The sequence below is a fragment of the Branchiostoma lanceolatum genome, chromosome 4 (assembly GCF_035083965.1).
Source record: "Branchiostoma lanceolatum isolate klBraLanc5 chromosome 4, klBraLanc5.hap2, whole genome shotgun sequence".
Classification (NCBI taxonomy): domain Eukaryota; kingdom Metazoa; phylum Chordata; class Leptocardii; order Amphioxiformes; family Branchiostomatidae; genus Branchiostoma; species Branchiostoma lanceolatum.
In genome coordinates, this window is record NC_089725.1 from 19,824,548 (window position 1) to 19,841,369 (window position 16,822).

The following is a 16,822-nucleotide window of genomic DNA, read 5'->3' on the forward strand; positions in this document are numbered from 1 at the left end:
CAAGATGTCTGCGCCCGTGTGTGTTTTTCCGGCCTCTCGATGAAAACTTTATGTATTCGTTTCTAACATAAGTATTCTATAGACATATTCCACCTTGCTGGTTACAAATAGATGACTCTTTGTGGACGTTTTTGCTGTATTGTTAACAGAAACAAAACATTCCTTCAGACGACAGTTTCGCGTTTTTTGTTGGTGATGTCTGAAAACCTGTTCACCCCTCCCCCTGGTGTGAGGGGCATGGAAGTTCTGGACAGACAGGCTTTCAACCTGACTGTACAAGTACCAGCGATCAAGGTACTTCAAGTCGCTTTGTGAGATAGCGTTCTTCTGGCTAACTTTCCAATAGTATTGCTATCATATGCAGTGGTAAGCTAGTTCATGTGGAAGGATGATCCTGTCAACGGTAGAAAAATGTGCACTGTTGACAGGATGATCCTGTTAGCAGTAGAAAGAATTGCACTATTGAGGCTAACTAGAAAGGCAACATTTGCGAGCAAATACAGCATGTTTAGCCATACTCCTCGCCATGCAAAAAATGGACTCTCCCAAAATAACAATGGACCATTCTAAAATACTTGCACTAAAAAAATGAATCACCCCAGTCCAAAATTGAGTCTTCCAGTAGCACCTCAACACAATATGGACCAGTCCACAACCATATCCACTAATTGATTAACAAATACACTTCTGCTAAAAAATTGACTTTTTCATAATCATTCCAGCTCAAAATTGAAAGAAATAATTAAAGAATCCTCCCCTTGCAAGAATGGGATATTCCGTGCCATTTCCATGTAAACCAGTCGAAAAATATCCGCTGAAAATTACACTCTTGCGCATAATCAACCCAGTTCAAAATTGAATTAAAAAAGATCAACCCCAGGGAAGAATGAAGTTTTCCATAGTATACATATGAAGATTTGACAGGAGACGAAGGAAATGACCAAAAACAACATATTTGAGTCAATTCAAAGTCACCGAGAGGGTTTTAATATAATATTTGTAATATGTTTGAACTATTTTGATTAAAAGAATGTCTAAGTCACAATAGTTCTAAAGTGTTCAAACAATTAGAATTGAAACTTATAACATGTTTGAACTTATTTCACATACGTTGGAAACATTTCGAACGTAACTACACAAAAATCTCTTTATTTAGAACAGTTTCAAACCATCTATCCAAATGTTTCAATGTTCGAACAATTTGTAACAAAAGATTTTCACAATTGCCCTCATAAACGAAGGTGCTAAGTCCTCCTGTGTGTTTCTGCCTATTTTCGGTGGCCGCGCTAGACCACCAGCGGATTTGTTTTGACGGAGCGTCACCCGCGCGCGACGATGTACACTGTTCGGCACCGCTAATATCCGGCATTTTCCCGCTCCAAAACACTCCACAAGACCCACGTTTTAGTGTTTTGCCTCTTGTGCAACACGATTCGATTTGCATTACTAACGGGACGAAAATGATAGAAAAAATTCACCCCGTCCCGGCGTCCGTCCCAAAAACATGAACGACATGAAAATATGTTTTCTTACAGATTCAATCACGAAAATCAACAGCATGGGATTCCAAATTTTCGCAACGGCCGACCATTTATCATGGTTGAACTTCCTTCCAAGGCGTGCGATAGATAAACATTCCCGGCACATAATAGTCACTAGTACCAGACTAACGCAAGCTCATGATGATAATAGGGAGAAAGTTTGTCAGTGAAGTTTGGCCACCAGAGGGTACATTCATTTAACGTTACAAGCTAGCGCAAAGGGGCGAATCATTGACCTTACCGGGGACTGACTCTACTGGCCTAATCATTACTTTTTTGCCGAATTCTACGATCCATACGCCCGTACGTAGGACATGTAGGAAGGCCTGGTGGTGGACGCTACACATCACGGGAGACGCGTGTTGGTCCGAGACAGACAGCGGCGTGCTTTCGATCGCGTAGCGGCGACGCACCGCTGCGACAACGTGCGGGACCAAAACGCCTGTCCCTAGTGAGACCATGTGTTTTGCGCGGCATGCCCCGAATCCGTCTACCATTGCTGAATGTAGCCCGATTCATAGAGGTCTATTTTGTAAGCATTATTTCATGTACCCCTCAGCGTGAGAATTCCTTGTGCAACACTTCGCTACATTATATGTTTAAGTTTCCCCGCGCACCGCCTACCACCCGCCTTTGATCATGTATGAAGTCGGCGGCAGAGAGAGATCATCAATCAATTTTGACAGGAGTGTCGCGCCAGTCTGAGGAGAAACGATCTCCCGTGTTGTGTTGAAGAATTTGGAGTTTGAAAATATCTGGAATAACTAATGCTAGAATAAACATTCACAAAATCATTGATTTAACTTGTTTTCTGTTATAAAATTTCCTAAACTGCAATTTAACCACTGAGTTTAACGGAACATGGTGTTTTCCCGATAATCACGTTAAATGTTTATGTCCGGTCTTTCCTCCTCGTAAGCAAACTTCCAGCTTGGCCAGGTGCAAGGCAGTTGGGGTCAATGACCTGTAGGTCATATGTAGTATTGAATGTGACAGAAGTGGCAAATATTGTCAAGAAAGCCCAAAATAAATCGTTTTGAATATATGTATGCCAAAAATGGGAATGTAGTCCTTTAAATATTTGTTCAAGCCACATATACAGCAAATTTCAGGTCATTCGGTTGAAATACCAGGGCGCAGGAGGCCAAGATATGCTAAAAATAGCCTAAAAACCTCAATAAAATCACTTTCAAGGTCAATATCAAAAAAAGGAAAAGAACGCACATTGGTTTTTGCCTACATTACCTCTGTACCAAATTTCAGGTCATTTGGTCAAAAAATGACAGATGAATCGATTTGAAGATTTGACAGGAGAAGAAGAAGAAACATGAGAGAAAACAATATGTTTAGCCATACTTATGGCTAAACATAATGACAGGATGATCCTGTCAACAGTGCAAATTTTTCCACTGTTGACAGGATGATCCCGAGAGGTTTGTTTATTTCTGATCAGGTACACATATCTACTAACAGTGCATGAATTGTAAAACATCAAAGTGATTTTTCCCCTGATGGGGATGTTTGTTCCAGATTTAATATGATTTTTTTTTTTAATTCTAATTTCTCAAAGAAAGGTCAAAGTAGCACAATACTGGAAATACAAAGAAACAATGTGGAACAATAAGGCAAACTAAAGTTGTTTCCATGATGTTTGTTTCCAGATACCAACGAAAGCCATTGGTGGACTGTTGAAGCCCCTGAGGAGTATTCTGTTGAAGAGGCCAAACACAAAGAAACTAGTGGACATTCCTGATGACCAGCTGCACAAGGTCCTGCTGTTTGACCCTGACAAGGTTGTACCTGAGGAACACTTGACAGGAGAGCATGGCAAACTGCTACAGGAAAATGGGGTGAATATTTATTTTTTCTGAAATGATTATTTCTTTTAATCAAGCAGATCATAATTGTTAAGATAGGATACTTTTGGGTAGGACTGAGGACTAGTCTGAATTTTGTTGACTTCAGGAATCAGACAATGTTAACATTGTTCCTTCCAGGTGAGAGCTGTTCCACAGCTGTATGAAGCAGTTATGTCCCTTATAGCTGGATTTTGAGTTGGATAGCACAGTACACTTGCTTTACGCTGTCCATGTTTTGTACTGTGCATACCCATGTTATCTGCTGTACTATGCTGACATTCATTAAATGTTGTTCCCTGAAGGTAACAGCTGTTCCACAGCTGTATGACCTACAGCTGGGTTATGACAGCTGGACAGCACAAGAGGTGCTAACTGCTATCCTGCCCGAGGGAGAGGTGACTACAGCCTTCAGCAGGGTGGGACATATCGCCCACCTCAACCTCCGGGATCACCAGCTGCCTTACAAGACCCTCATAGGTGATTAACACTGATGTCAACATGGGCAAAAATTGCATACTTCATATTTGGACATGTTAGATGATGCGATTAGGGTCCATATTTTTTAACCTTTAAGACTTATGAATGGAAGGAGTCAGAATGTTCCCCTCCTTTTGTAACTGATAACTTGTGAAGGGGGAAGAGAGATGGTCAGCTACAAGATTTGCATTTTGTCATCTTTCTTCTTTTCCTTATAACCCACACCTATAACAATCTTCTGTTTGTGATTATCTTGTTAACTTAAGACTTATGCACCCAGGTCAGGTGATCATGGATAAGAACCAGGGCATCACATCTGTGGTGAACAAGACCAACATCATCAACAACACCTTCAGGTTCTTCTCCATGGAGCTGATTGCTGGAGAAGACAAAACTACCGTGACTGTCAAGGAGAACCACTGCTCCTTTGAGTTTGACTTTGCCCAAGTGTACTGGAACCCTCGGCTGGGAACTGAACACGAGAGAATCACCAACAAGCTCAGTGCGCGGGATGTCGTGTATGACGTGTTTGCAGGGGTGGGTCCATTCTCCATCCCTGCTGCTAGGAAGAGATGTGAAGTCCTGGCAAATGACTTGAACCCTGAGTCCTACAAATGGCTCGTGCACAACACGAAACTGAACAAGGTGCAGGACAGGGTCAGAACATTCAACATGGACGGGAGACAGTTTATTAAGGAGGTCGTGAAGAAAGACATGATTGACAGGTGTCAAGGAGAGGACGCGGATCTTCAGGATCACACAAGTCACGTGATCATGAACCTGCCAGCCATGGCGGTGGAGTTCCTGGACGTGTTCCGAGGACTGCTGGCGGGGGAGATGTTACCGGAGTACCAACCTCCCATGATCCACTGCCACACCTTCTCCAAGGCTGACGACCCGGCAGCAGATGCCAGGCGCAGGGTGGAGGAGGTGTTGGGAGCTGCCCTGCCAAAGGACCACTACATACACAGGTGGTTCAGCTGCCATTCAAACTTTACTGTGCTGCCAATAACTGTTGAAATACAAATGTTGATTTCATACAAGTGTTCACTGTTGAATGGACCTTACTCATCCGGAATTTAAATCTACATACATATGTAAATGTAAAGATAAATGTGCAAGTTGGAATCAATGTATTGGGGTAGGTTAATGCTAAAGATCCACTGGACCTACACTTGAATTGTTGATTGAATAAACTTGTTCTTCTCCCACAGAGTAAGAGATGTGGCCCCAAATAAGGAGATGATGTGTGTGTCCTTCCAGATGCCCCTGGAGGTGCTACGCACTCACCAGGGTGAGACAGGTAAAAATACTCTCCACAATTCTCATGCGCACTTGCTTTTTCACTGAATATCCATGATGTAAGAAATTGGGCAGATCAACTTTGTTTTTGGAATTCTTTCTCAGTACCTGTGTTGTGTACTTGTGAATACTGTGAAGGAAAGTATGGTTTATGTCTATATTCTGCTGGTGTTTGTTATGGTGAAATTGTGACATAATCAGTTTTATCTGTTCACATGTGCACAGATCCCTCTGAACCAGACAGAAAGAAGCTGAAGACAGAGACATGAAGCACAAGGACAGCTGTACCTTCAGTGCTGAGGATGTGCAATATTGAATTGATTCTATTGCAAACTCATGCTTACTTGTAACTCATCATCAGCTTCAAATTTTAAGATCTATCATGGCCATGAATAAACTTTGTGGTATCTTACCAATGACTGTAGCTTTGTGATGATTTGTAATTAATAAGGCAAAGTCATTTGAACTACATTTATTCATGTGAAAGAGAAATACCAGTACACTTGTCTTTCTCAAGTCTTTTCATCACAGACGATCTTTATGGCTAGAAAATAGAAATCTGCTTCATGTTCAGCCATATCAACTTAACATTCCATCAGGCACAGACCATATTTTACACTGAAAAAAATGGTGCAAGATGTATGTGTTGATGTTCAGGAAATATGTCAGACAATAAGTCTTCGTAAGCCAAGATGCTGTCACTTGCATGTATGTTGAAGTGTAAGTGGTACAACAGGCATGTAATTGGAAGCAGAGAGTGTTGTCCTTCATGCTGAACACTATCCACACACATGTAAACAGACCTGCCCCTGGTGCTGAACAACCATCCACACTCAGGCAAATACACCTATGAGTATCCTTAGAGGAGATGTTAATCCGATCACCATTAGCAACATTTTACATTTAAAAACATACTTGCACCTATTCACATCATCAAAACCGAAAATATATTTTCCTTCCTTCTTGAACAATAAAATATGTTCTATGTATAGACAGGATTCTTAACACATCAATGGAAAAATTATGGATGGGACTACCAAAAAGTTGTCACATTGGCCCTTGTGTAGAGGTGGTCACTTAGACAGATATGACTGTTCCTATCCTTAGTGCTGAACACTGTCCACAATCACGCACTTTCACACACAAACAGTTAAACAAAAAGACATTTGTCCTTGATGCTGAACACTTTCCACACACATGCTAACAAACCTGCCCCTGGTGCTGAACAACCATCCACACTCAGGCAAACACACCTTACTCGCTGAAGATGTGCATCCAAACAAACTACTAGCATTTTACATCAAGAAACATACCTATTTCCCTTCATCAAAACGGAAAAGAGCTGTTGTTTGCCCGATTGTTGATAAACCTGAACTGGTACTTTGGTAATGGAGACAACAAAAGTAGCAGAGATAAAACAGTGGTTATAAATGACATTACAACGAAATTAAAAAGTACCAACAACTGTTGCATTATGACGTAGGGAAAATACCCATAAACCACCTCATTATGACTAATCGAAAAATACCCATGAACCATTGCACTCGACCATTGCGTTCTGGAATGTCTGCATGGAATCGCCTGTAGCAGCCTTCGACAAAACACGGATTTCTCACGGTTCTAACCGCTGTGAAAATCTCTTGAAGATGGGACACCCATTATCAACAAGGGAGCGCCTTCAACGGCTTGTAAAAGCAGCCCGTGGCGGCAATGATAACGACTTCTTTCTCTTGCTCGAGAGTACGGACTTCACAACTCCCAACTCTACGCTCCTGCTGGCAGAGCTCTTGCAGGAGACGTACGGAGATCTGTTTAGAAAGCACGCCAAAGATTTCCGTCACCTCCTACTCTCTTTCATCATTTTCCAGACTCCTGAGAACTCTGCGATGCTACTGAAGTACCTGAGGATTTTCTTTACACCGGAGTCACTGATGGCGCTACAAACGAAGACAGATCCTCTGTTCCCGGCCATACGGATGTGTTCTTACAGCGGCAAGAGCAGACAGAGCATGGTTTGTTCTCTGATGCTGCTGATTGAAGATGGCGTCGGTGTATCCGCGAGAACGAGAAACGGACAGACAGCCCTGCACATAGCGGCGCTGTGTGACCTGACGGAGCTGGTGGACTCTCTTGTGGAGGCCGGTGTGCCCGTGGACGCCCGGGACGCCCAGGGATGGACTCCGCTGCTCACAGCTGCCGCGGCCCGCCACATCGTCTTCATAGAGTTTCTGCTGACTAACGGTGCAGACATAAACGCCGTCACGCACAAGGGAGAGACTCCCATCCATTTAGCAACGAAGACCAAGTTCTACATTGACGACCGCGAGCTCGACCCGTGCGCCCACCGGAAGAACAGCTCCGAGAGATCCGTCAGGGTGGAGGTGGGGTTTCTGGCCGACTCTGGAGTGGACATCAACCATGCTGACCGGCGTGGCAGAACGGCCCTGCATTACGCCGCCCATGAGGGGGAGTACTACCTAGTCAGCGCCCTCCTGTCGTACGGTGCCGACCCCGACATGCGGACCCGTGACACCGCTGGGGCGACACCTTTGTACGTTTTCCTAGACAACAGAGAGAACATGTTTAGTTGTATGTGCCTCTTACGCCTACTGGAGAGCACTGCGTACTGGCGAGGACTGTACTCCAAACAGGGCACCTTACCGAGCATGCTGCAGATTGACGACCCAAATATGTACATGTACCATCGCCTCTTCACCTCACTTAAGCAAGAGTTGATCAAGGAGACCCACGAGCCGCCGACCCTGCAGAAACTGTGCGTGTACGCCGTGCGGGGGCAGGTCCGGAGATGCGCAGCCCCGTGCTCACCCTTTATGGTGAACACCGTGGCGACTCTGCCTCTCCCCATGGCCCTGAAGCGGGAGGTGTGTCTGGACTCCCGGGCGGAGGACCTTACGCTCAAGTGGATGATGTCCTGCACGTCGATCTCGTTTGGCGTGAACCTGTAGCGTGGAAACCATCACGTGGCCACCGACGACAGGACGTTGTGGAGAAATATTTCACCTCCTTTGCAGCAATGGTAGCCTTGTCGAGATTGCCGGGAAACATTTGATGTGGACATTTAAGTCTGAATATGGGAGAAAATTCAGGAAATTAATGTTCTGCTCAATAAACAAGCCGCGAGAGTCAAAATTTCTTTTAGTCAACGTGTCGTGTTGAAAGTTCATTCCGTTAACAAGAACACATATGTTAAAACTTAATTATGCAGTTATCCATAGAATGGATTCATGTTGGAAGTATGCGACACTTACTAAAATATATACACACTGTTATCGTTTTTGTCAAGAGGCTGTAAGTACGCTTCTTTTTCCGAACGAGAAACGGTCAACGTATGAACGGTCAACCTATGGCCTACTGGGTTGATGTTTACAATAGAATGCACAAGTGACATGCACAGTAATTTGTACAAACATCAATCTGGTGACAAAGGATATCGTATACAAAATACCAACATTGTCACGGCAGACGTGTCTTATTCTCTTGCATTTGCGGTGGTCTTGACGTCTCCTCTAAGGATAGGTGCGCTTGCTTGAGTGTGGATGGTTGTTCAGCACCAGGGGTAGGTCCGTTTATATGTGTGTGGATAATGTTCAGCATTAAGGACAAGTATGTTTGTGGACGAACTCTTACACTAACGGCTGATCTTTCTAGTCAGTCTTTGCCCGTTTGACTTTCTTCTTGACTTTCACCTTGACACAGCCGTGACTATACATGGCTCGAGGTAACATGGCGGCGACCTCCCAGCTGTTCGTGGCCGGGTCGTAGCGGTCCACCGAGGCGTAGGCACTCCCGGCGTACGCTCCTCCCGTCACGTACAGCTTGTCCATGACGACGGTGACGCCGACGTGCTTACGTCCGTGCGTCATCCGGGCGGCAGGGGTCCACTCGTTTGTGTCTGGATCATACCTTTGGAGAGAGAAAATGTCAAATCTTATGATTAATTCATTGGTTTGTCATACCGACATGCTAATCAACAGCTGATCTGACCGTGCCATATCTCGGGCGCATCTCAGGGACAATACTGATGGAAAGTGGCATATGTAACCGTAGAACGAACCCAACACGTTATCTATTGCAATCATAGGCTCGCATAACATAACATTCAGCTAATAGGTAGGTAGGTCGTTTCGTAGGGTGTGCGCAAATGATATCAAAATATGACTCCTAGCCCGTTACAGGTTAAGTACAAAATATCATGCGGACCCAAAGATACTGATACCAACTCAAAGCGTCAAAGCTAACATGGATTGATTGGGAAACGTCTATGCACATCATATGTAAAATATATTGGGAAAAAACACACCTGTCGCATATGGTAGTCGCTCCGCCCACCACATAGATGGAGTCTGCCATGACGGCCGTGGCGATCCTGAAGCGGGGCCGGGGACAGATGGACACGGTGCTCCAGCTCTCCGTAACGGGGTCGAAACACTGGACATTAGCATACACAATGTTGCCGTCATATCCACAGATGACGTACAGTTTGTACCTGAAGGCCGCCACGCCACACCTGCGCACAGACTGAACCATGGGTGTCAGAACCTCCCACTTCTCGGTTTTAGGATCGTACCGCTCCACGTCGTTGAGAGTGAGACCGCCCTGCCAGCCGCCAACCGCGTACAGATAGCCGCCCAGCTCGGCGGCGCCGTGCGCGCAGCGTGCCGTGGGCATGGCCGGGGCCTCCCGCCACGCGTCCTTCTCTACGGAGTACACCCACACGGTTGTCAGTTCTTCTGTCCGGGCTCGATTCGACCCTCCTGTGACGTAAACGTCCCTCCCGACAGGCGTCGTGACGTAGCTATGACGTTCGTACCCGGGCCACCGAGCGCATGCCGTCCAGGTGTTTCCGCAGGGGTCGTAGAGGTAAACGTCAGGGTGTGGCTCACCTGTATTCCCCCCGATTACTAACATCATCTCAGTTTTTCGTGAACGCACTTTTGTTCCGTCCGTATCAGAATACTTTGCGACTACAGCACTGAGCACGTCCCGAACATGTTCTGTGTCCAGCGAAGGTTCCATCTCAACAATGCCTTTCAGTTCATTGGGAGGAATTATCTCCAGTCGGACGTGTCTTAAAACATCCCCCATCTCTTCCTCCCTGCTAACCGAGTCATGCTGCACCCATCGTAGCACAGCCATCAGCACCGTCGTCTCCTCTTCGACCTGCAAGTCGTCGTTAGAAATCAACTGAATCAGGTCGTCTTTACAGAGCTCAAAGAATTCCTCTTGCGCGGAAACTTCTGTGAAATGTTTCAGCGCGAAGGTCTGGGCGCCGTCCGCAAGGCGATCCAGGTCCTGGATTCTGGCCAGGCGGTGGATCCCCAGGCAGTTGCACGGATCCAGCTCCTTCGCCAGGAACGACACACAGGCCTCCTTCACCTCGTGAAACAGGAGGAAATTGGCGGCCTCCAGGAGCGGCTGGACGTTCTCCTGAGTGATGACGAGTCTTGCTGTGTAGGCGTAGTCCAGCAGCAGGGCCAAAGCATCGGCCGAGATCCCGTCTACCTGGACATTGTGAAAGGATATTGAGTGCCTACATTTTTGGCCGAACTTGATCATGAATGTCTCTAACGTTACATATTTCGCTCATCTTTATCTCCATTCATATTACACGACACAGTGGTGACGTCCTCAGCTATACGAGCTTATATCGACGACGCCTTTATTTGAAAACAGGAAGACTTTTCACATACAACAAGAAGAACCTTCAATGTCCAGCTCTGAGTATCTGCATAGTTAATGATGATAATGAATGATATAGACGGCAAATGGCGATTAACACCTAATAGAGTTATATAGCTGCGTGTAATCGAAAACCAGGTGAAAGACAATGCTGTTTATACACCTAGCCTGGGTAAGTGGTGGCTCATTGAGCCAGCGGTTACTCAGGCTGTCATACCCGAAGGTTCTAAGTCGCCACGATGAATGTGAAATTGAGGCACCTGTATGACCTCCTGTCGGCTCTCCTTCATGCCGGTGTAGAACATGGCGCGGAAGTAGGCGGAGCACGAGGCGACCACAGCGCGGTGGCAGGGCAGGGTCTGTCCGCTCACCAGCAGCAGCACGTCGATGAAGTTCCCGTCAGTCCGCAGCTCATTCAAGCCCGACAGGATCTTCTCGGCGTGGAACGGCTCGTAGAACTCCTGTGAGCGGAGAGTCCCGGTATTCTCCTCTGCAGCGGACATCTCGACCAAGTCTGTCGGAATCCGCTAAGGGTCCAATTAAGAAGACATTTCACAAGGATGTTACGGCGCTGCTGAGGGGTATCCTTACCGCACTATCACATAGCTGTGAAAACTAAAGTCAACATAGACACAGTCCAAAAGTGTCCTTGGATTATAACGGAAGTCACATGCTACCACACTGAAGATATTGCAACGTCACTCTCAGCATCTGATCTAGCAGTATGTATTCTCATTCGACTCGCTGCAATAACTTCAAATAAAGCAACAATGGTCAGAGACTAGTCTCTACTAGATATGGACTCCATAGGTTGGATTCAGGTTGCTGGAAATACATGTAGGCAAATAGATGGAGTTAGCCGGCCATAGACTATATGGGATGTGACCCTACCCGTGAACTGACTCTCTTGGTCAATCATTCCAAGACTAATGTTTTCAGTAGCGTTTAGCCCTAATTTTGCCGAACTCTACTGTCGAGCCAAGCAGTAAATAGTTTCAGACGTCCTCCTATGGAAACCAAGAGGCCGGGTGCATTGCAGAAGTTTGACTTTTACTGACAATTTAGTTAGAGACACTGGAATTGAATATCTGAACATTAAGAAAAAATGATGCTTGATAGGGCAATGTGGAGTGAAAGATGTACTTCTTGTTTGGTCCCGGCTGTTAAAGGCCGACAGATGATGATACCTCCGTAGGCCCAGTGGAGGCTAGTCAAAGACGAAGAGAAAGATGAATCAACATGCATTTCCGTTATTCGTCACGATAACATTTTGTTCCTTTACTTACAAGCTCTATGGCGCAGTTTTATCGCATATACACGCGTCGTCACTCGTTTAAAAAGCTATCCATCACACACACACCAATTCTCAGCTAGTCCATGATGGTAGTGCCGGTGGGAAAAGCGAAAGGATTTCGAGTTCACGTTTCCAATAATTATCTGCAGTGAAATGACATTAGATATCAACATGGCTGAAAAGCGTAAGAATTGACGTGTTTTGGGTGAACATTGATTAAGGGCATGGGCTTGACTTCTGGGTAATCTTCCGCGTTGAAACTAATCCGCCCTTTTGCCCCAGATTGACTTTTGTTGCGTTCTGTTGGCCGTGTTGCCAAACCTCGGGCGTCGGGTTTTGCAAAAATATCAGTGTTAGAATTTTGTTTACAATTGACTTGATTATACCTTTCTCATTCCCACAACTAGTACCAGTCATTTTGTGTCAAAAATATTGGATTAATTCCACGTGAACGTGAAAATGCCCAATTTTGCGGATCATACTTTTTCTCCCTAAAAGTAAAATTCACTAAACTTAGAGAGTGAAGAAACTGAAACTTGGTTGTTATCATAGGTAGAGGGATACCCTTCATTCCCGTATGCAGTTTGTTTGGCTCAGAAGAATTTCCTGGAAAACCTCGAATTGAGACCCCAAATAAACTGGGGTGTGTCCCCTTAAAATCATATGACTAATGCACAGCAATGAGTGTTGTGCCATCGTATCAAGCCAAACTGAAACTGGTCAACAAATATTGAGGGTGACTTTGCCGTGAGGAGAGTTAAACATAGAATCAACGTCAGGGATAGTTGACCTGGTCGCAACCTCGTCTCCTAATGAACAGACTCTGAGTAACTGAGAAAGAGGTCAGCTGAAAAAGCCCTACCATGACGCAGATGCCCCAGTTACATGTTTCGTCATGATTAAGACAGCATCACAGCCTGTCGCCCCTCCCTCCCCCAGCTCCCATATGCCGGGGTCAGTGAGTGCGCTGTCCCGCATGCACGGTGTCAAGTCATGATCCTTGTGTTATTGAGACAGAATCATGACATTCGTATATCTATATGACAAGACTTACGTTTGACGTGTTGTCCTTTAAACTGACTTGTTCCCACAGTCTGACACCCTAGCTCGCGTGGCGCACTGACATTCCTGCCCCGTGCCCGGGAGTAACCTTACCATAGCGGGCAGGGAGTCCTTGATTGTGTAGATTCGAAACACATGGATGTACAGTTGCATTGTTCAAGTACACGAACATATAGTAGTTATCCAAATAACATGATTTTGACCTGTGGGTGATTTGGATAAAACCATAATTATATGCAGATAATGCAAATCCAAGTCTTATTTGCATAGTTATTGTAAAAAATGTATTATTTCATTCTTGCCACAGGAAATCCATACTTATTAGATATTTAATCTGGGTCAAAAGGAACATTAATGGATATTGAGTATGCACATTATGACCTAATTTGCGTAATCAATAGAAAACTGGTTAAGTATATTGGTGGGAAATGTCATACTTTGAAAGTTGACACATATTAAGACATAGATGATGCAACTTTGGACATCACTAGTGTAATTAATAAGGAAAAGTTAGAATAGCTTTCTGGTCAGGAAGGTAACGAGGGTTGAACAAATGACTAAACACACAGAGTATGGTATACCAAATATTAGATTCTTAATTTTTGTTCTTTCATATCTTCTTTGACTTTGGAATTGACCTTGGCATTCAACGATATTAGTATCCATTCTCCAAAATATGTTTTTGCAATCTACAGCATATATATTTGCTCATTTTGCAGCTGCTTTGTGTGATTTATAGTATGGTCCAAAACTGTATTTTTTTGTTTTGGAAAAGGACGAAAAATGATGCCCGTGCAGATGTCATCCATATAATGAAATCACCATGGCCTAACTTTGAATCAATACTGCTTGCAATGTATGTATTATTGGTAGAGGCACCTATGAATTCATATTAATTATGCTAATTTGAACCATATATGCAAAAGTAATGAGAATATACTACATTAATGTTAACTGATGGGGACCTCATACTTGTGACATATGCAGGTTATGTAGAAGTGATCATTCTAAGCCATATATCATGCAAATAATTTCCATAATCAAGGAGCTCCAGATATTTGGCATATGGGGTTGTTAGGGTTTGGAATCGTTGTTAGTCAGTTTATGTTGTTAATCGTTAATAATAATGTTAGTTGTCAGCTGTATACAAAAGTATTGATGATATAATGCAAATCATCAAGCAAAACAGGTAGAGATGATAGTATCACCCTATAATTTTCTATACATCATTGAACATGAAATATATTACGACAGCCATGCCCGTAGCCAGGGGGGGGGGGGTCCGGAAGAACACCCCCCCACACAGGCTTGAAGGTCCACTTTCACAGGCTTGATGGTCCGCTTTTCAATGTTCAAGATTTTTTTTTCAAGGCGGACTTATTTGTATTTGCATCACCAGCAAGGCCAGAGGTTAGAATCCTAGCAAAAACTGCTCACTTTGACTTTGTCTCTGATTTTTCCTCTCAAATTCTCTCAAAAACACAGGAAATGCCCTTTCAGAAGGTTCAATTCTTAGAATTTGAAACGCTCCAGGGACCACTTTTTAAGATCCAATTTTTTTTTTTTTTTCAAGGCGGACTTATTTGTATCACCAGCGTGGCTAGAATCCTAGAAAAAACTGCTAACTTTGTCTCTGATTTTTTTCTTTGAAATCCTCTAAAAAACATGGGAAATGCCATATCAGAAGGTTCAATTTTTACAATTTTCCGGGGGGGCATACCCCCCGACCCCCCTAGGAAGCTCGCGCTCGATGGTCCCTCAAACATTAAAAAGAACCCCCCCAATCAAAATCCTGGCTACGGGCATGACAGCAGTAATCATAACATTGGCATACAAATAGTTTTGGACACCTTTATGCTTTGCAGTCACCACTTTCATTGCAGCAGAACAGAGTAAATACACTGACAGGTCAAATCAGACAAATGTCATGTTGTTGGAGTGGCTCTATTCAAAGTTTAACAATGATTGTATTGAATGCTTGTGTTAATGTTGAAAAATGACAATTAACGGACATTGATTGAAGAAACAAAATGACTATGAAAGGGGCTATTCTTGGAGTTTATCATTTAATACCAAAATTTTGAAATTCAAATATCAATAATGCTGATGTTGGTTACTCTCCAAGCAGAGGTTCGGCTCCAGATTGTTTTTTGCATCTTTTTTAAGCATTTTTGCCGGGATTTCTATTTTGTCCTGTTTTCTATGTTTTCTTTATGTCACCAACCTTGACAAAAACGCCTAAAAAGATGTAAAAAACAAGCCGAACCTCTGCTTGGAGAGTACGTAGATGTTGGTATGTTTCAAGCTAGTCCATAACCTGAGGCAATTTTGCATCCTCCTTAGCAGGCTCTGCAAGTCTGGCTTTTTTCTGATGGCATATCAGTTCTATTGCACTCAGTTTCTTGTGCACTCTGATTGTAGTTTCCAGCCTCTGCAAAGCAAGACTTGTAGAGCTAACATTCTTGATAGATGGTCAAACAGCCTGTTCCCAGTTTCTTATTTGATTCAAACCCAGTTTAAGTCTGATATGTTTCAGACCTGATTTTCACAATCCCACTTGTCAAAACCATGTCCATAATGTAAACCGGTTAAATTTTGATCCTTTGTAAGTCTAAGCAAAAGCCATTCAGATATCGCTGTATTTCTTTTGCAGTTTAATCAAAAGTTGTACAGTTTTTGCTGTATTTCTCTCCAAGGAGGGTATATTTAACCTCCTTGTTCTCTCTCCCCGAAGACCACAATCAACATTTGCATGTCCCCAGTCAACCACTGGTTGTTGTCGTAATTTGATACTTTATATACAATTGGCCATCAGAGCAGAAAGAGCAATAGAGATAGTGGGTTGAGTTTAATAGGTGAACTTGCAAAATGCATGATTTTACATATAGGCGGGTCAATATGTGAGAAGTCGGATAATTCAAGCACACAACCGTAATCGATGAAATCTCTCAAACAACTGTTTTATTCAAATGATAGAACGGGATCGGCCATTCTATGTTCGAACGGCCTATCCCGTTCAATATAACGACTTTGCTCGTTACATGGCATATGGAGCAACGCTCGAGACACAACGACTTTGCTCGTTACAAATATACCTAACCCGTTTAAATCGATTAGGCCCAAAACCAGTTTGTAAATGCCAATCTGAATAGGGTCGACTTTGCCTTCAGACCTGTGTACAAACTGATTTGAATTGGTTCAAACCACCTCCCTTAGCTTTTATTTATAGGTGGTTTGAACCAAGGAGCTAAACCTCCTTGTTTGAACTGATAAACGACTCTATCAAACCAGCTTTGGCCCGTTAAGATTTACAAAACCTAACCGGTTTTAATCGATTAGGCCCTAAAACAAATTTGAAAATGCCAATCTGAACAGGGTCAAAAATGTAAGTTAAGTTTAATACTTCTCCAACTTGTCAACTCACTGCTCAAGAAGTTGAGGGAGGGGACGGTCACAAGTTCACAACTGGCAGAGAAACTTTACTTTATCTGTTCAACTTCCAGATGTAACTCTAGCTACGAGAAATACCCAGTATCTGCTGCATTATGCAGATCACGCACTTCTGTATACCTTAGCTCAATTGCAAT

General features: G+C 43.8%; 2 protein-coding genes across 4 annotated transcripts; one reads left to right on the forward strand and one right to left on the reverse strand.

Moving 5' to 3' along the window:
• Window positions 1–111: 111 nt before the first annotated feature.
• Window positions 112–5,591, forward strand: LOC136433191 (tRNA (guanine(37)-N1)-methyltransferase-like). Its single transcript, XM_066425117.1, has 6 exons — window positions 112–294; window positions 3,203–3,391; window positions 3,703–3,877; window positions 4,158–4,848; window positions 5,092–5,180; window positions 5,405–5,591. The coding sequence occupies exons 1-6, from the start codon at window positions 112–114 to the stop codon at window positions 5,446–5,448; spliced, it is 1,371 nt and encodes a 456-aa protein (XP_066281214.1). The 3' UTR covers window positions 5,449–5,591.
• On the reverse strand, window positions 961–13,347 carry LOC136433189 (kelch-like protein 23). Of its 3 annotated transcripts, none has more exons than XR_010755605.1 (5): window positions 13,228–13,347; window positions 11,140–11,406; window positions 9,501–10,702; window positions 6,493–9,103; window positions 961–4,889 (listed from the first exon to the last, which is right to left on the reverse strand). XR_010755605.1 is itself a non-coding variant. In XM_066425113.1 (4 exons), exons 2-4 carry the CDS (start codon window positions 11,380–11,382, stop codon window positions 8,845–8,847), a joined length of 1,704 nt encoding a protein of 567 aa, XP_066281210.1. In that variant the 5' UTR covers window positions 11,383–11,406; window positions 13,228–13,347; the 3' UTR covers window positions 5,637–8,844. The 3 variants fall into 3 exon arrangements, 1 of the variants encoding a protein (XP_066281210.1); XR_010755606.1 differs by lacking the exon at window positions 961–4,889 and having other exon boundaries at window positions 5,637–8,264; window positions 8,650–9,103; XM_066425113.1 differs by lacking the exon at window positions 961–4,889 and having other exon boundaries at window positions 5,637–9,103.
• Window positions 13,348–16,822: the final 3,475 nt, after the last annotated feature.

Coding starts and splice junctions, on each gene's coding strand:
- LOC136433191 (XM_066425117.1), top strand. CDS start 112: ATGACTCTTTGTGGACGTTTTTGCTGTATTGTTAACAGAAACAAAACA. Junction 4,849..5,091: donor AAGGACCACTACATACACAG/GTGGTTCAGCTG, acceptor CTTCTCCCACAG/AGTAAGAGATGTGGCCCCAA. Junction 5,181..5,404: donor CACTCACCAGGGTGAGACAG/GTAAAAATACTC, acceptor ACATGTGCACAG/ATCCCTCTGAACCAGACAGA.
- LOC136433189 (XM_066425113.1), bottom strand. CDS start 11,382: ATGTCCGCTGCAGAGGAGAATACCGGGACTCTCCGCTCACAGGAGTTC. Junction 10,703..11,139: donor GCCGACAGGAGGTCATACAG/GTGCCTCAATTT, acceptor CACAATGTCCAG/GTAGACGGGATCTCGGCCGA. Junction 9,104..9,500: donor GCGACTACCATATGCGACAG/GTGTGTTTTTTC, acceptor CTCTCTCCAAAG/GTATGATCCAGACACAAACG.